The 20237-nt window shown below is 38.8% G+C and overlaps 1 protein-coding gene across 1 annotated transcript in view; it reads right to left on the bottom strand.

Moving 5' to 3' along the window:
* The window catches only part of PREP (prolyl endopeptidase), a 98405-nt gene that overhangs the window by 11810 nt on the left and 66358 nt on the right, over positions 1-20237 (bottom strand). The window contains exon 11 of the mRNA XM_068677811.1: positions 4383-4519. Coding sequence (XP_068533912.1) covers positions 4383-4519 — 137 coding nt within the window. The remainder of the gene's footprint in view (positions 1-4382; positions 4520-20237) is intronic.

The following is a 20237-nucleotide window of genomic DNA, read 5'->3' as shown; positions in this document are numbered from 1 at the left end:
GACAGTAGCCTAATCCATGAGATGGTGGCTTCTTAATTTTTGGTATGTTAAACCTCCCAGAACATTCTGCACTGTTTTTCCTTGTTTCTGTCCCAAACAAAATTAATAGAAATTTTGGTCCAACTTACTTATCTTCTAGTAACTGAAATAATAGTAATTGAAGGTAAGCTATGAATTTGCTACCCAAATATATTGCCTGAGAATATTTGAAAAACAAAACATGCCAGAACAGAGTCCATCCTTTCCTGTCTTCTGAAAGAAACCGTGCCTATCTGAGGAATCAGCACATTTATCCAACAAAGAATCTGAGCAACGCAAAACTAAATTCTTGAGTGCATCCTATCCACAGAGACTCCTCTAGCAGAGATGCTAACTTGAAGGCAGTTTGTAGAGGGGCCTCAGTGACTTGTGATCTCATAAGATACTTAATTTCAGAAGAGCTCCTAATGAAGCCAGTCAGTCTTATTATAGGAACGTAGTCCCCATTTCCCTGAGCAAATGCTCCTTCTATCACACAGATCCTCAGTGGGATGAGTTCCAGGGTTTGGGAACAATCATTATATTGCCAAAGTAAGGCTTAGTACATCTGTGTTCAATCTCAGCAATACTACTGAGATTTAGGCACTTCTGATATTACTGCCATACCCCCCAACATACATATCTGCTAACATCATTGCAAATAACAATTAATACCCCCTTGGGGATAGTTAGTGGTAAAGTGAGTTGGGAGTCTTAACTTGACCAATACTTTGAGGTGGGTGTGCCTAGAGTTTATAATAAGCTTTCTCAAAGCAGCTTTTAAATTCAAGGAATCAGGTTTTATTAGTATATAATCAGGACTCACTAGCTTTTAAGAAAGTGAAAATCCAAAACAATCAGCACAAAATAATTGTGAACCTAACCCTGCTATTGCCTCCGGTGTTATTCCAGGTAGGTTCTTGCTTCCAGATACAATTTCAAGTCAAGTTGCTGCTTGAGTCACAGCAAACTGCCCAGTAACCCTGGATGTCCAGAAAATGCCTCATTACAGGGCTCCCTGTCTTTCCTAACAGTCTCTATAGCCTTTTTCTCATCAGCTCTGTTTGTCTTCTCCTGGAAGCAGGGTAAAGAAAAAGTCAAGGAAAGATTGACAAGGTCAGTGGAGGGAGGAGAGGGTAGTTCTTTCTCTGGAGAGTTCTTTCCTATGCCTATTACTCTTTTGTAAAAAGCGTAACAAAAAAAATACTTTTTGCAGTACAGAACAACATGAGGAGCTGTGCTTCAAGGAACAGAAATGCTTTCCCAGAATTAATGATGTGCTGTTGGGTATTGCAGCTGATTGCTGCAGATTTCTTCTTTGGAGGAATGCAGACTGATGCATTGGTGGTAGGGAAAATATCCCGTGTCACTTGACTTTGTTGCTTTCTTGGCTTTTGTGAAGCTGGAGGGAGTGGTAACAGAGGAGATACCTTGCACTCTGCACTGGTCTATGCTGTATTGCTTGACCTTTTTGTGGGCTTACGGACTTTCCCTGCACTCTTTCCTTAAAGGCTTGCTCAAATCTGGCCCTGTAGCAGTGAAATAAAATTTCAGTCTGCTTCACAATCAGTTGTATTTCTGGATGTATTAGAAATTGCTTCTACTGCACCTACAGAGGTACACACAGAACAACACAGCAAAACATGTTGATTCCTGCAGTGTAATTAGCAGAACCTGTGGCATTATTGGTGGGCTTGCAACACCATTTCCACAGCAGCTCTGCGAAGCCACAGGTGCCGACTCCATCAGTTTTAAATTGCGCTTGCCGTGCAAGCTGTATAATTAATGACAGTGCTCTAGTGTGCACCGTATTAGAAATGCTACCAAATACAGCTCTTCAGTCCAGAGGAACATAAAAGATGCATGCTTGTATTCAAAAATAAAACACTGCGTAACTGACTTAATGACTTTAGCCTCGTAGTTATTTTTGGATCCTCTAACTTGTTGATTTGTTTCTCTTACTTTCAGGGGATAAAAAATGTGTATGAGTGTGTGTTAGAGAATAAGTGAAAAGCAGTATCTGTTTCTGAATAGAGCAAAAATGAGTTTTCCAAGCTCAAGAGCTGGCTGATGTTAATGGGTGTGTTTTGTAAAAAGTTACAAGAGCCTTAAGTTCAAATAAAAATCAGGAATATTTACCCAGAAACAGTGTTTTATTGTTGGTGGTGTCTGACAAGCAAGCTGTTATTCAGTTGCATTTCCATAACTATCTCGGCTCCGCATCAGATGAACTCTGTGGCAGGCCTTGGCCTTGACCATTTTGTGGCTCTTTTCTAGCACTTGTGTCTGAGTTCATCTACAAAAAAAGACTGTGGGGCTGTGGTGGGAACAGCACTTCAAACTGGGAACTACTCCTGAATACTGCAGTACACAGAAACATGGACATAGTCACGTTACTTGAATCCCCCAAGTAAATGGGGAGCTAGAAAGAAGTCTGACCTTTCCAGCATAGGTTCTCTATTACAATTTCTTTTTCTGATCTTGTCTGCTTAGTTTTGGAACATGCTTCCTCATCAAGTATGCAATTCTGAGTTTATTAAAGATGCATTCCAAGGCTTTGGCTTCTCTTATTTTTCTTTTAGAAATGTTGAGAAGGGATGTGTTGATGTTACGGGGGAGAGAATGAGGAGGGAGGTGCAGCACACCTGTGTTTTCTTTACACTGTTAGTGGAATAATGGATGTTGATCTGGAGGTGACTGATAGTTCACTGTGTGTTTACTTATAAGGAACTGTTACAGGTTCATATTCTTATTTAATCAACCGTATAATAGGAGCATAGTTTCATGGGGCTCAGGAAGATCTAGATCACTGCTCCCTTCTCTCCCTTCCTCCTCTCTTCTGTCTGCTACACCCTCCTGCTGCCTGCTCATGTGTGCTGGACTCCTGTAAGTCAATTCTTAACTTGCCATTTGGCAGAAAACCATCCATTCTTTTTGCTAGGAGAGTTTTCTGCCATCCTTGTGAGGGAAACGAGCAAAGGTTCCAGCAAGCATCAGGGCTAATCAGGGCTAACAGAAGGGAGACAGAGCAAGGTACTGTGAGATACTTTCTCCTGCTTTTGCCAGCAACCAGCTCATGTCTGCTCTGCAGTATGTGAAATTGTAACCCAAATCAATAAATACATTATATTTACTTTAGAAAAGAAAACATGGTAGGTTTTATCACAGTTTTTAGCATCTACAATAAACTGTAATAAATCAACGCTCCAGTCTAATCTAAAAAGGAATTTAAAACCTATTCTGGTTATATAATTGTGTCTCACAAGAACTACAGGAAATTAAAAATGTAGTTTTACAAGGCATATAAAAAACTTTCAAGCAATCACAGACTGCAGGATGTGAGGTCCATTCTTAGACAAGGTATTTGCTATAGAGGACCAGAATTTGTAAATGCTGTTCAGAAATACAGTCACAGTAACCTGGAAGAGTAAGCAGTACAAAGGATTTCTTGAAATGTGCTGACTCTAAAGCAAGACTGGTAGCACACAAATTTAATAGGACAGTTTAATAATACATTACTTTTGTGTTAGTGAGATGCTCTTCTGCTGTCTGAAAAACTGCTCTCCATTCAGTCCTTTGCATTTCTGTTTGCCTCTTACCTTGGAACACGTGTTATGTATTAAAGCCCTAAGACAATCAGTGCCACTTTTACTAAATCTATTCAAATTCTCTTACTGAGGAAACAAGAATTTTCTTTAAAGAGATGATCTATTGAATAAAGCTTATGGCTTTTGAGGGCTACAAATCCTGTTTTGCAAATGGCATTTTGGGTTTACAATGCATTGCTTTTCACATGCAGAGCCTGTATCATACAAGCCTTGAGAAAGAATCATCTTTTCTCTTTCCTGATTACAAAGGAACACAGTATGATTTTGCTTCTGACAACTTCATCGAAGGTACAATAGGAAAATACAACTATTTTCATGATTTATATTAAATACATTTTCTTTAATATTTAGTCATAAGTAATTGTATAAATTGATAAAAAGGAAAAATCCTATGTTATTAGCTCAGCAGAAGGCTTAAAAACTTGTTTAATTCATTATGTCCATATGCTTTTCTGTTAGTGACAAAGCAGGAAGAGGTTAAGCTATAATTAAAAGAGTAGAGTGCCCACTGTAAACCTCTGAAAAGCACGGCACTTCTCTAGTCTGACACAAATTTCTTCTGTGACCCTGAGCAATTCCCTTGAATTCAGAACCAGCAAAGCAGATAAACGCTGCCTGTACAGTCCTTGTGGCCCCACCTTACTTCTCAAGGACCTGAAATCCTTAACTCTATCAGATCCGTAATCCATCCACAGACCTGTCTGACAGTCGTTAACATCAGATACTTTAGAAGAAGGCATAAATTATCCTGCTTACCTGTAGCTTGGTGTAATTGATATGTTGAAGCCTCCATATCCGTACAAGAAGGCAGGATGAGAACCATCCAATTTAATCCCTTTCTTGTGAATAATAAACATTGGGATCTTAGTACCATCTTTACTAGGGTAGAAAACCTAAAACAAGACAAGAAATGCGAAATGCTGTTATTGTTCTAACTCTATGTAACTACCGTAAATGAGAAGTAGAGGTTATCCCTTCCATGCTGCAGATTGGGTAAAACTTCCTCAGCAATCTGCACCAATTGCTACAGCCTTTTCCTTATACTCAGCCTGGTCAGGTCAAATAATGGCCGTCACCAGCTTGGTTGTTTAATAGCTCTAAAAACCATCAAAATGAGACAATGCAAGGGGTACAGCTGTATCGTTTTTACACATCCTATACCCTGACTGAGCTGGCAAGGAGAATGAACAGAATTAAAATGAGATTTTTAACCTAAAATTTTAATTTCTATTTTTTTTTTCATTTTTAAAAATTCAAAATTTCTGACACTAGAGAATAGCGTACAGAGAAGAAACAGCTCATGGTAGGGCAGTGACTCAGTGAGGCCCAACTAAATGTTACACTGTTTTGGATAACAAAGAGCTAGAGAATTATTTTATTGCAGTCAATGCAGTGGTCCTTACTTGTAAAAATATAAATTTAATCACAAGCAGAAGGTGATCCAGCAAACATGGATCAAGCACTGGCCAGTCTTTCCAAGCTGTCTCAACAACCGCTTTACCTCATCATGGTGGTAGCACAACCCATGGCAGATACTTCTGTAATATTTGGCGTATTTTCAGGCATTTCCCAGCAGCTAGAACCAGGAGTGCTAGCTCTCCAGAACCCCCAAAACCACACAGCGAGGCAACACAGCTATCTGCTGGTTTTCAGGAAACCAACTCCCCAAATACCAAGCATCCACACACAGCATATGCTTTCACATATGCCTTTCTACTACTGTCACAGCGCTGTAGTAAGATAAAAGCTCAATTCCACATACAGAAATATCCACTGCAATTGCTTAGCCTAATTCCCATGTCTTGTTGTTTTGATGCATGTATCTGCGTGCATGTTCTAATTTAGGATCCAGCACATCTCATTTTGACAGTCAACAAAATGTGGGTGTGAATGGAGCTCACTGCTCATCCTCAAGTTCTGGTTGACTACTTCTCATTGCTTTCATTTTGGTATCAGTATTTGCAGCTTCTAGTCTAAGAACTAGAACATAGAAGTAACAGAGGATTACATTCTTTCTTCATTGCAAATTTACAGCCTCTGTGCTTTTAAAGGAAACAGACCTATCGTATTTTATAAAGCATACATGATCAACGGGATCTATTTTTGTAACTAACAAACCCCAACAGTAATATGATAGTAATATGATCCTGTGCAACACGTTTATTCTGAGCACTGCCTGTAATGTGAAACACGGAAATCCACATGGCTTGGCCAAAAAAAAAAAAAAAAAGCACATTTGATTTTAATTTGATCGTGGCTAAGGAAATGTGAGAAATTTCAAATGAAACTATTTCTATGTCTGAAGGCTTCACCAAATCATGTAGGATTATTCTAGGTAAAATTCAGTATTTTAGTCATCATTAGATGGAAACGTTTAGAACAAAAGGCTGAAGGCATTTTCACACAGATTTCCAGCTACTGCCACAAACATATCTTTCCTAAAGCGGTCACCAGAACTCACTAAAGGAGAATTCAAGTATTTAGCTGGATGCTACAAACAAACTGAACACTATAACCAAATAAAACAGCTGACGGACAAGAAAACTGCTGAGGCAGAGATGAGGCTTTCCGGAGAGACTCCTCTCTGAAATGCTATCCATCAGCTCCAGTCCTTGCTGGCAATTTACGCAAAGTGAGCACCTGGCCCTCCTGTGTTTCCAGTAACGCTCACTGTTGCTGGCTAGTCATTGCCTGATGATTAAAGGATACCACTAATTTTCCTGTTTCTCTCTGACCAAGAGACTTTTTTTTTTTCCTTTAAACAACTCTGAAAACTGACTTCAGTAGTGCTTTTATCATCATCAGCTAAGGTTAAATAACATACCATTAAATGAAAACTCAACAAAAAAGATGCATGTCAAGGTGACATTTGCAATTTAAGAGTTTTCATTCCTATCTTTGCTAAAATAATGATTACCTCTCTTGCCAAGATGAACAAATGGGAGGGGGAAAAAATCAATTCAGTGAGACACCGAGATATACGAAGCTATTTAAGCTTCTCCAAATAGACTATTTTCAACAACTTGATTCAATCTCACCTTTAAATTAGGTGTTATCTCTGAAGCAAGTCCAATGGTTTATTCATGTAGCCAATAAAGGGACGTGCTGCTATCTCAAAGATTAAGGTAAACTGGAAAGGGCAAGCCCTAAAGAATTTCCCATGATGACATTTCATGCCTAATTTTAGAAGATGACAGCTTTTACAAGAGTAAATGCTCATAAAAGGGTACTAGTGTTTTCTGCTTTATCACAGTTAGAAGTGATCCACTTGTGCTAGCTACGTTATATTACTCATTGCTCACATATTTTCAAATAAAGACTCTCATTTCACTACAGCTATTAGCACATATAGAAAGCAAAGCGATGTACCTATCTGTCACATGGCAGAGGGGTCTCTGTGCCAGAAAGAATCACTCTCAATTCAGCCACTGGAACCAGAAGCATTAATTTAGCGCCCTTGTTCTTATTAGTATGATCCAGAGAGAAAGCAATGCTGCTTGCACAGCTACATCACTTCAGAGTAAGTGAGGATTAAACTACAAACAAAAATCCTTGTCATTCTTCTTTAGTACATACATACATACATATATATATATATATATTTAAATAAACAAGCTTTAGCTTTTGAAAACAATGTATGCACAATTTCCATCTAACAAAGACACTGGAAGTTTAGCTCTGCAGAGTGAGGTCTGCAAGTAAATGCAGTTAACAGCTGTGTGATACGATTTGTAACTTTACTTGCTAGTTAAAGTAAGATAAAAAATGTTCTGTACCTTTACGCCTGTGAAGGTCTTTGCCATCCTAACTATTGTTTGTTTTAAAATGCAGATTTTGTTATATGATCTTTATTTAGGAAATAGGAAAACCACCACCTAGCATCATAGTCACAGACCTAAATTCAGAAGGATGCTAAGATTATCTATTTCTGCCTCTGCACTGACAAGTGTCCTCTCCTTCACACAGTAGTTTAGCTTCTGAAAAGGTAACAGGGTTTGAAAGAGAGAGGTTGAAAACAAAGTTTTTCCTTTTATTTGTTTATTAAGATAATATAGCTAGCTATTGAGACTTACACACTAAATTAAAAATACTTTGGCAGCCATCCACTATGTGCTTCTCCTGTGAGTAAATATGAAATCAGTATCTTTTTATACTAAAGAAAGTGATATGATCATCACAACAAACAAAATGAATCTGTCCAAATACTCACACTGCATCACACAGCTAAAAGTACTTTAAGCTGAAATTAAATACAAACTTCCACTTTTAAAAATAGTCAGCAATTTGCAAATATTCAGTTTCACTTCTTCTCACTTTTAAAAATCTTTTGTCCATTTATAGAATAGAGAGATGGAAGGATGAATGTAATCACAGTTGTTCAAGTTTAAAAGGGCATGTACATCTGAAATCCCTTTGCTTTTATAAAACTGAAAATCATCCTAAGCAAAAAACATGCCCCTCAAACTTGTACAGATTTTAAATTAACCTTATAAAGGTAAGATTCAACACAGGTTTTGAAATACTGCTGTGAAATGCAAAATAATTAAAACAAAAAATCGTATCCAAATAGGTCTAATGTGTATATTTTTAAGCTGCAAACAATATCTGAATGTCTAGAAACATTTTAATTTTTTCTGACTCACTCATTAATAGTGAAGAGAATTAAAATCCAATTAAGAAGTGATTAGTTCGGCTTTTCAGAAAGAATTATTCCTTGCATATACATGAATTTTACATATGAAAAGAAACTTTGACTTCTGGGATTTGCAAACACCCTTTAAATCACAGTAGGCCAATCATTCTTAGAAAGACACTAGTGATTCTAAAAACGTCTCTCCCAATCTCTCCTTCAAGATTAGTTGCCACATACCACAGATATCAATTCTTTCCATGTCTGTGTGTGCTTGATCCAAACCAGGTAAGATTTGTCACTGCACTGACATTCATTGTGCTAAAAGGCCAAAGAATTTTACAAAAACTAAGGCAGCATACAAATCATGAGTGAACAGTCCTTATTAAAAACGTGTGCTCAGTAACTTAAATATGGGAATAACAAGACAAGGCCTTCAAAATGACTTTTTTTCCCATGTCTTCTACTACAGTTTTACTGCGATAATTCCTTTTCTTTCGAAACAAATACAGCACATAGCAGTCTTGTGAAATTTAGCTGTTTTGTGCTGCTAGATAGGAACGTCTGCCCTTTCAGAGGGCTGCTGTGACTCCACTTGTGGCCACCACGAAGATGCACGCGGTGCTAGGGAATCCCAGGACTACACAGATGGTGGCATCAGGGTGTTTGAACCTGTATTTAGGTACACAGCACCCAAGGCTGAGTGATGCTGTGTAGCAACACCTCCCACTGACAAACCCTAAGAGCTGCTGCTCAGCACTTCAGGGAGGCAAGTCACAAAGACCCTGCATTCACATCAGCAAGTCTGAAAACATCAGCACTGGCAGGCAGGGGGAAAATCCTCTCCTCGCTTGAGATGTCAGGGCAGGAATCTCAGATTGCCACAGAACCAGTCTGCGCCCCAGTCTGGACCCACACTTGAAGTCCAGTGGCCCAGTGGACAGCTCTGGCAGCCAGCCAGCAGCAATCTGTACGAGAAGCTATTGCTAGCCACCATTCCGTGTTCTCACGTACACAGGAGGAGCTAGAAGACAGGAGAATGAACAGGGAACTACTACCATTACACAGCAAATCCACAGCATCTGAGGCTTCCCTTCTTCAGAGGGGAATCCTCATCAATCTTCTTTAAATTAGCTTTGAAGCAATTCTCTGTGCTGGTTGCAAAACTTGCTTAATACAGAACTGGACAGGGGCCAAAGTAACTCAGTACAGCCAGAATTAATGCAGGTAAAACCCAGGAAGAAGAGCACTCGCTGAAGACATTTGCAAAAGCACTATGAAAATAATCAAGAAACCTTTTAGGAGAAATTGTTTCACTACCCACCCGCTGGGACAAGAAGCAGCCCCATGCTGACAGAGGCGAAGTGCCAGGAGATGGTCTTTTAGAAGAAATGCCTTCTTGCTAAGTTCAGCTGCCTAGCTGCAAATGACTGCAGGGAGGTAGCTCACAGGGTGGCGGTGGGGAAGGGCAAGAGAAAAATGCAGTCAAAAGTTCAGAAATCCTGCAGGGCAGGCATGGCAGAAAATGTTTTTAAATCTCATTTTTCTTGATTAGTTCAGAGACAACATTCCTATTACATAAACACTTAGTGGTGAATTGGTTTCAAGGAATCCCCTCTACTCCACTTCTGCAACCTGACCGACTTGTTGGCTTCTCTTTCAATGTTAATCTTGCTCCTTTCAAAGTGATCTCAGAGCTCCCTACAACAGAACAATTAGCATCTGCCATGTACAGCTATTCCTTTTCTTTCTCAATTTGCTGTAAAGAAAAATGAGCATACAGTGTAGAGACGTATTGGATTAATACACTTTACCTTTTGAGTTAAATATATACGGCAGTCTCATTAAACAGAAAAACTTCCTACAGGCCTACGAAAAGTTATGGTAACTTACCATAACTTCCTACAAAAGTTATGGTATCTTTCCTTCATTACCCCTGTACTTAGGTATTTGAGAAATGTATTACTGTGTGAAGTAGTACAGCATGAAGTAAATAAGAGGATGTCTCAATGGAAGTAACACATAAATGTGTAAGTAACAAGCTGCAGGCTAGTGCAGTTTCTTTTATTAAATCAAGATTTATTTCATTGAGAAATCTGCTCTGACAGTAGACAATTCACTGTAACACTGTATAGGCATTTGAAAGCAAACATCATTTGTCTGTACCATGCTGGAAATTCAGGTTGTAATGATAAATACTTTAAGTCTTCAAGTGTAGAGGCAACTTACTCTATGGTAAGCAAAGGAGAGAACTTACATTATGTAGGCTATTCCACAATAACTGTTCTGATTTATGGTTTTATACCTTGATAGAAACACACATCTAATTGGATGTGCTGAGAAGGAGGTACTTGCACTCAAACAGTAACCAGCTAATTCAGCTTCTCCTGTTTCTATTTTGTTCAGAACTTGCTTGGTTCTCTCAACACAGCTCTGCTGTTGATCTCTTGCAGACTTCAAAAAGATAACCCAAACCTTGTTTTTTCTTCTTCCTAATGCAAGGGCATCTGGAGTATTCAAAGTATTCAAATTTTGCCCATAAACTTGTTTCCAGATGCTCTAGCACAGAACAAATACAATCTTGACACTGGTGATGTCAAGTACCCAGCTTGTGTCAAAGCCCCCCAGAGGACCCTCACTTAAACTGGCAAGAAGCTTGATTTTTGATTTATGACTTCCAATAGCTGGACAATTTCAGTGATCTGCTCTTTCGTCCTTAGAAAATAATACCCTGTTTAGAGATGTCACTGGCTACCCAAAAGCAGAGGCACTGTAAATCACCACACACCTACAGAAGCTCTGCATGTGCCTAGTGCAGTACTGACAAAATAGGTGATACTCTTCATTTCTACGCTTTGGTTTGAAAACAAACAGGGAACACCTACACTGAACAATGCATGCTACAGAATCCTCAAAAACGTACAGAAAAACAGGTCACTTAAAAGTACAGTGAAACACTTCTACATGAGGTTTCTCAAAGTATAGCTAAAAATTTAGTATCTGAGATTTAAGCTTGAATTTAAAGTTCCCCGTTCATATCCCTACATGCTCAAATCAAACAAAAGGGCAGCAGAACGAAACAACACCAACACTTGAAAATGGTCAAGGATAAATTAAAGTCCTAGAAAATACCTAGGGAGCCTGTTTAGAAGAAAATAATTCTAAGGATCAGATCCTGTTGATTTTAACAGTTGTGTCTTGGTGCCTGCATCCTCACTTGTGGAGATGGCAGGCTTCAGGATCATCTATTGTTTTCAGATTTACAATACTCATTCTATGATGAAGAAAAAAATCACCCAGTGAGTAGCAGGAAGCAGAAAAGAATGATGAGAATGAGTTTGGGATATTGCCATAAAAACAGCAATAAAAAATAATAAAAAAATACACTAAAATTAGTATAACACAACCATGCAAAAATTTGACTTCATGATGCAACTTCCAGACAGACACCATAACAAGACTTTATGGTACTTCATAACAGGAACACTAAGAAGTCTGTTGATACATCCCTATAATAACATTGGAACAAGGAGCAGAAATATGAGGAGAAAAGAGGAACACTTTTTATTTAAAGACATAAAACAACTTCCAGCAATCTTTTCTTTCTTGGGCAAAATGTGAACAAGGTGGTAAAATTCAACAAACTTTTGTATCAGTCATAAAGAATTCATCTATTAATGATCACACACAACAGACCAAATGTTTAACCACAGCTGTGGTTAGTTAGGTGACTAACTTCAGTGAGTGCTAATAGTTCAAAAACACCAACAAATGGAAGGAAAGTGTTAGGGATATTCCTACTGGTAAAAGATTCTCTGATTTCAGGTACTGTACTATTATATATTTTGAATCTTTTTTGTGTGTTGTCTATTTTCAGGCATTAACAGTGATCACTGTGCATTAGTACTTTCAATAGTAATTGATAAACTGGCTGAGAAAAGCAAGCAGGTATCATTCATCTGCACAGTTTGAAAACTAGTTGTTATGAATAATGATGATGCTTCTAGGAGGCTTCCCTTGTCCCATAAATTCTGGGACATGTCTCAAGGACAGAGCAGAAATAATTAATCTACGGAAAGATGATACTCTATTGGTACCTCTGGGCAGTGCTGATAAAATCAAATCAATTGCTAAATGAAGAGGCAAACTAGATTACCCTTAATAAAATCGTGCGCTGATGAATTCACACCGGATCATATGCAGACAAATACCCAAAGAAAAAACCCTCATATAACTAGTGACTGAACTGTTTCTGGGTGGAAAGCGAAGTGCTAGCTTCCTTCCTTTTCTTTGGGAAAAGCATTCTTTCAGAATATGCCAAGATATTGTCATCTAAAGATTTTTAATGTTTCTGATCTTACACTGAGGACGGGTAAGAGAGAAGTCTCCTGAACAATCCCACGCAATATGAGTGCTCCACATACAGAAGCTGACAACTGCCTCAGATACTTATCAAAGCACTTTAATTTTGTCTCATCTCTACACTAGCAAATGATAATTTAACGAAAAAGAAAACCAACGAGCAGACCTCTCCAGATTGAAGAAAAAAACAAACAGTATTGACGAAGAAGCTTTTTTAGCTCTGCCTTACCTACAAGCGCAAATTTTTTCTGTGCTTAGTAAAAAAAAAAAATAAATGAAGACTATATTGTTGAAAGAGTCTAGGAACACCGACATAATATTAAGAGGCTTGATTGTGCCATTTTGATCTCTGCCAAAGAAAACACTGACAGAATATAAACCCTGAAGAGGTTCTCCAAAAACTTCTCGCTTCTATTTAGTAAGAATTGTTTTCTCAGCAAAAACTGAACTGCTCATAACTATTATATGGCCATCTTCCTTAAATTGCATCCTTTACTAAGGTAATCACATACACAGTGGAAGTAAGAGTCATTGCTTCAGTTTACAAATACGCTAGTATTTGCTTTCCTTTTTCCTTTCAGTTGCCAAGTCTGCTTTGAGCAGTAGTCGCAAAGCTTTGTTTACTTTCCAGAGGACTCCCTGGTTATGAACAACTTAGTTACACTGTTTGAAGCACGTCTATTTACGATCTCTCCAACATTTGAAATTGTTATATTCACCATTCAGCTCTATCCATCTATCTTCTACCACGGTGATGAATGTTAATTAACAACCATCACCTTAATCTACCACGCAGCTTCGGGCCTACGTGAAGAGCACAAGTAGAACTCTATCAGGCTGTTGTTATACATATATATAAAGTTTATGGTCATTTTTCATTACTTTTACATATTACTAATTATAATTTTTGACACCTCTATGCAGTTAATAAATAGTTAGCATATTAATCTTCCAGACACAACTTATTGCTCTGCCTTGCTTTCAAGCTGTGGTTGGTAAGGGCCCTGCTATGGCCTACGTTCATATAGCTCTTCAGCATGCTGCTAAACATGGTCCATGACTAAACCTCCAAAGTGCTACAATAAAACAAGTTGATAAAGAAACAATAACCTCCTGGTTTGTTCTCTGTAGGCTGCTGTACTATGTTAAATGTCTTTGTATCAGTTGCGTCATGTCAAGCTTAATATATGACTGCATAAACTAGCTACTAACTTGTGTGTACTTAGAGGCCTGGAGCACTGAAATGTAAACCTCCGGGCTCTGCCAGAGCCATTTCTGTTCTGAAAACACCCCAGTTCCTTGGTAGTCTGCAGGGACGTCATTCAGAAAGAGATTCATTCACTGTGAGGTATCTAAACAGAATATGAAACTGCAGGGAAGCTTCACTGGTAACAGAAAGCACCATGACTGCACCAAAGAGGGGAGTAACAGATGGCTCTTGCAGGAAAAGCCAGTATCTTACCTCTTGAACTTCAATGGATTCAATGATTTCTTGAGGTAATTTTTACTAACACTTTACATGATTTGAAGAAGCGAACTAGAGAATAGAACTAGAGCAGAAGTGGAGAAAACAAGGCGATTGAAAGAGAGTAAGTGTCTACCTTCTGCTTTTCACAGAGCCATGATATAATAATATCTTCAGGAAAAGTTGGTAAGAATAGAAGTTTAAAAATCCATCAACAGCATTGAAAATTAGTATTAGCTACAGTACAGAGAGTCTTTTAAATAATTAAATGAAAATTGTAATGTTGTTAAACATCCCTATTCTTATTTTGCAGTTGCATAGACACCTATAAAAATGGAGTGCTCAATATTTTATTCACAAGTATCATGAGCTTCCCTTACAAGTAAGCAACTGCAATTACCATCGTTCAGCAAATACGCTCCAATTTCAAAATCATCCTGTGGCAGAAACAGATAAATACCTGTCCATACAACTTGTTAAATATGAGTCCTCTTCTTTGGAAACCCAATGACTATTCAACAGACCTAAGTGACACTACTAGTGCACTTAAAAAAAAAAAAAATAGTATTTAACTTGCCAGCAGCCCTCTAAAGAGTCTAGTTGCCTCAGTGGCCTAGTAATGGAACTCAGTGTATTTCTCTGCTAGATCAATGGCTTGAATGCTCGCCCACATCAGTGAGGGCTGACAACTGCAATCATTTAATGACCTTCTGCCAGCTAAGTGAATAAAACCAGTAATTGTAGTCCCAGAGAGAACTGTCTTCAATGTAGCACTATCATCACCATTTAACACCCTACTGGGTAGGCTCAAGTAAGGCAAAGTACTGGGTGGGCAGGATGGATAAAAAAAATCCCACATCTGCAGAGGAGCGCTCTCGTTATGAACAATGCTGGCATGTCAACAATGTCCAACTTTTAGCCCCAAGAAAGGGATAGAGAAAGAAAACTGGCAGTTACTGCTACTTTCTTTCAGAGGCGGACTATACATGCAATCCGCAGTGTGGTAAAATTTTCCAGTTTTATGACTACTTGCATCCAAACAAGAACTGAAGAACAACAAGCAAGCTTTAGGTGCAGTTTTTTTGTGGAAGTATCTATCCCATGTGTTTGACCCTCCACCATGTATGGAACATGACCCTTCAATCTGTACTATATACAACAACTACTATAGTAATCAAAAGATTTATTTATTTTTTTTTGTCATGATATAATACTGTTGGAGATATTGGGAGTTGTTTTTTGTTGTTGTTTTTAGTTAGTGTTAAAGGTCTCTGAACTGTTGTTTCAGACTAAAAACTTAACAGTTTTCTAACCAGATCTGAAAGGCCAGCTCAGGATCAGCAAAAAAGAGTAGCAGTGAACCACTGCCATTAGAATAGCAGACTGTACCCAAACATATCCCTAGCGCAACACCTCATCAGTGTGTAACCACGGACAAGTCTCATTCTGAATGTTTCTGCTCCTGTAAAATGAAGTTAATAATACTCACTACCTTTGAGAAATAACACTGATAGGCTTATACAAAGGGGAGAATAAAAGCTGAGAGAATATACCCACTGAGAATCATTAAAGAGAATTCTTTCTTATCTTGTAAGGAAGTTAATTAAAATAGTAATGTGTTCATGGTTAATTACTGGAGGTGAGATCAATCACAGCAGTGAATATGAAAGCTGGAAAAAAAGCGAAGGGAAAAATCTTCAGTGATTTGTTTACAAAGACGACAAGAAATGAGCATTTTCCCTGCAACAGCATTCTCATTTTAATTTCCTTATATTGGCAACGAATCTACCTACCTGAGGGCTTAAACAGACATGTTCTTTTAAGGTGCTCAAGTAAACAAATGTTTTCTATCTTTTTTTCTTGACGGCAAAATGTACTTAGCCATTTACTGGAGAGATCTAAACTGTTTTTATTCACCAGTAATTACACAGTAATTTAAGACATGGGAGGCTGTAAAACAATTCTTGAAGTTCCCTTACACTTATTTAAAGCTCCTGTATTTAAAAAGAGATTATGTACACCAGATTCAATGATTATGGCTGTGTTTTAATCCATGTTATTCCACCTTGTGTTTTAAGAAATTCTGAGAAAGAAATGGAGCACAGCATGCAGCTCAGGATCAAGCATGCCAGCTAACATCTCTACTCATTATAAAAGTTGGAAACAAAACCACTGCAAATTCAATCAGAAGTTCTACTTAATAAGGCACAGGAAGAACATTTTGAAATGAATTTTAGTTAAGCTACTAAGCAATCACTTCTCTTGTATACTTAAAGCAAGCTAACACTTTTGTAATGCTTTGAGTATGAAGGTTCTACAGACTAACGTTTTAAAGAAGTTCTTCAATTCCCTGCGCATTCAGCAGAAAAAGAAACAATCTCATTAAAAAGTTTGGAAATAGTGAATCACAAAGCATATAAGATGATCCAACTGAAGAAGGAGAATGGAATTTTAGTATTATCCTCCCCCATGGTCTGGTATAGTGCTAAATCTTCTTAAGAGCAGTGAGCAGTTCTGTAGTCCTCCATCCCAAACCACATTTCCATTGTTCTGCATTCTGCTGAAAAAAAACTCCCAACATCCTAAACTCTGCAGCAATCCTCCGTGGTATGTAAGAAGGGGATAGAGCGACCTTGGACATTTAGACTTTAAATCAGAATTTGAACTGGATTTACAAAGAAAGCAATGCAGTCTCCTATCCCTTCATCCTCTTACTTGGAATAGGGATCCCTTGTTCCTACTCCTCCTACACCTCCAGACACTTAGGGAATATCATGCTTCACCAGAATTATTGGTGTGAATTATCTGAAGTGCATTGGACGGGGCTGCTTAAATATGCTGGGTGTAGAGCGAACTGCTACTCCTCTACCTAGGTAGGACTTCAAAGCTCAAGAGCATGCAAGGTCCTTATGGAAAATCCTTCACTTGATGCTTTTCTAGACATAATATCCTGCATACTGATAATTTTCACCTTAAATGGAGTGCACTACAGCTGCAAATATAAATAATTTTTAATATGCAATCTCCGGGCTTTAAAGAAATACAGAGCTTAAAAGCTAGAAGACTGTTTTCAGGTAGTGTTTCTTCACTGACCCGGGATTAGAAAAGGTAATGGCAAATTAGAGTGGTGTTTGTAACAATCACATGCCAAGGGTGTAAGAAGCTAAATTCACACAGGCATCCTGCCAATACTGCCACAGTTGTCACTGTGATTTTGTTGATGTCCTCCAGAGTAAGACTGTTGCCTTGGTGCCAAAACCACAGCTATTACCAAAACACTGGCAGAGCTCAGAGCTGAAGACTTCAGCCTTCTTCCCAGGAATCCTGATAGAAAGTGAAGCAGCTCAAAGCTCCTTTTCTCCCTGGAAGAGGGCAGGTGTCTGTTACACTGTGGCAAGCATTAAAACCGATATGCTTCTTCACATTCCCTCCTCCACCACAGTATTACTTCATTTTCTTCCCCACTGCAACACAAAACCACAAGGAAATAAAATCCAAACAAGCAACAATAAGCAACTTGTTTCTCCCAAGTCTTAACTCCATTCTCCCACCCCATCCCATGAGGAAAAGGCAGGAGGCAAATTCCAAATCATGTTAAAAACAAGAACGTCCAGCTCCTCAAAAATCAATCAGTTCTCAGGAGGGGATGGAAAAGAATGCCAAAACAACTTTTTTTCCCTAAAGGAAAGGGAAGAATTGTCTCTGCATAGATTCAGTGTTAAAGAGTACATGCCCTTCTCTGCTAGGGGAATGCTTTTTCTTAACACAGGTGCCAGAGCTACTGAATTTCTTTCCAAACTCCAGTGATCTCTTCGTACCTATTAGACAAGTGACAGAAACAATATTAAGACCATCTCTTTATCAACACTGAAAAAACCGGTAATAATGTCAGCTCTTGCACTGCTAAGCAGGTTGAGCTTACTACAGCTTTCATAGGACACTGCTTTCTTCTGCTGCCGTCTCTTCTCTTACTCTTTATTTCAATGAGCGCATTTAATGCTTAGGGAATGACACTAACGGCGAGGGCAAGATCCAGGAATAGCGTGGGCAGGTGCTGAGCACAAGTTTCTCCCACAGCTCTGCCAATCAACTTCAAGCCTGACTCATCTTCCCGGTGTTTTATTTTCCTGAAACAGAGATTAACAACTGTGCCAAACTGTACGGTGTAAAGTTCCACGAGGAATTGGCATGACTGGAAGTTAATTTTCCCTACCAGTGACTCATAACTTGAGATCAGCGCTTCAACAGGTTGAAGATGGGGGTGAAAGGAGGAGCAACAGAACAAACTTTTTACGAAAATCACTTCACCTACAAAAATGATTTTTGCAAAAGAGGAAATGATTCATCCCAGCCGCAAGAAAACAAATGTCCTTTTAAAGACTTGTCCTAACCACCAGCTGCTTTCAAACCAAACTAAGTAGTACTACAAATTTCACAGTTCTTCTGCAAGGCCTAACACAAAGTGCATCTGTCAATAGCAACAACTATTTTTGGTTCATCTCAGACTATTTTAAGGGCAGTACTGGAAGGTATTCAAAGAATGGCAAACGGAGCCAAACAACATTTCAATTGTTGCAGTTTCAACACTGACAATCACACGTATCAGCCTAAAAGTAGGTGAGTCCTGAGCCAGGACAGAGCACTGCTTATCCACGCCTCAGTGTCACAGTGAGGTGTTAATAGGGAGGCGCAGAAGTGTTTGGTTTGTAAAAATAAAATTAAGGCCTTTTATTTAAAGCAGCAGTTATTTATGCAGTGAACTACTAATGCCAACTGCCATTTGTAAGCTCCTGCAGAAGTGTTTCTCCTCTCCCGTAAAACCCACTCATGGATTTCAGCTGCTTCCTGAAAACGTCTGTCACGGTGACGGATGAAAGCATTCGGGGATGCAAAGACAAATTTTGCAAAGCATCTGGTAGAAAAAAGTTATTAACACTACTTAATATGTCATTTAACAAACACAGTCAGGATACAACTTTGATGTGTGACAAGCATTTCTCACAGCCTGATCCTTAACGAAGGTCACACACGAGTCTTTCAAGGTAAGTTACACTAAGTACTTGCAGCGTGTCCCACAGAGCCAACAACCTGTGGGCACGCTCATACCCTGGCGTAAATGTCAGGTATGGCGGAACAGCTCTCGCTTTGGTGCAAGATGAGTTGGCTAATTTCTTCTTTGGGCTGCCAAAGAGTGATAACATAACCTCAGGTAGTACAAAGCAGCTGCTCTGCCATAAATTTACGTACTGTAGTAAACTTTACTGCTGGTCCATACTTTCACAGTCTGCAAGGAGTCCGTGAAATGCTTTAAAATGGATCCAAAGAAAGAATAAAAAGGCACTGTGGCATTTTCCAGCTGCCAATAACTCAGATTTCATACACACAGAATCACAGAATGGTTTGGGTTGCAAGGGACCTTAATGCCCACCCAGTCCCACCCCCCTGCCATGGGCAGGAACACCTCCCACCAGCCCAGGCTGCCCAAAGCCCCATCCAGCCTGGCCTTGAACACCTCCAGGATGGGGCATCCACAGCTTCTCTGGGCAGCCTGTGCCAGTACTTAACCATTTTGATAGAAAAGAATTTCCTCCTAACATCTAATCTAAATCTCTTCTCTTTAAGTTTAAAACCATTCCCCCCTGTCCTGTCTCTATCTGCCTGTGTAAAAAGTCACTCTCCACTTTACAATGATACCTCCCACCACTACGACACCTTACTACCACTTCAGTTCAAGTCTTCTTAACTCAGTCATGTTCAAAGACTGCTAAACCACTCATTAAAAATTCATATATGCTACACAAACGAAACTAGGGAGATTGCTAAGCTTAATGGATATTTCTTCAGGTATATGAGAATAAAGGAAGAACCTTTGCAGGTTACTTGTCTTTCATTAAGGGCGTGGGTCTGAACAGAGTCAATAACATCTTCCTTTACTACTTTAATAATTCAGATGGAAATTAAAATTCTGAAATACATACCACAGTTTTGTTTATTCTTCTGTAATTAACAATATTTGCCTATCCCCATCATTTTTCTTTTATTCTTAATTTTGAATTTCTTTCACAATTCCCTGAACTGTTGCCTGAGTTTCGAAATGGCTATGCAAGGCTGAGAGTCATTTACAAATTGCTTTGATGAGCTACCCCCTCTCTTT

This window comes from Anas acuta, chromosome 3 (genome assembly GCF_963932015.1).
Source record: "Anas acuta chromosome 3, bAnaAcu1.1, whole genome shotgun sequence".
NCBI lineage: Eukaryota > Metazoa > Chordata > Aves > Anseriformes > Anatidae > Anas > Anas acuta.
The sequence above is the reverse complement of the archived record's forward strand: the minus strand, read 5'-3'. Positions and strand labels throughout refer to the sequence as shown.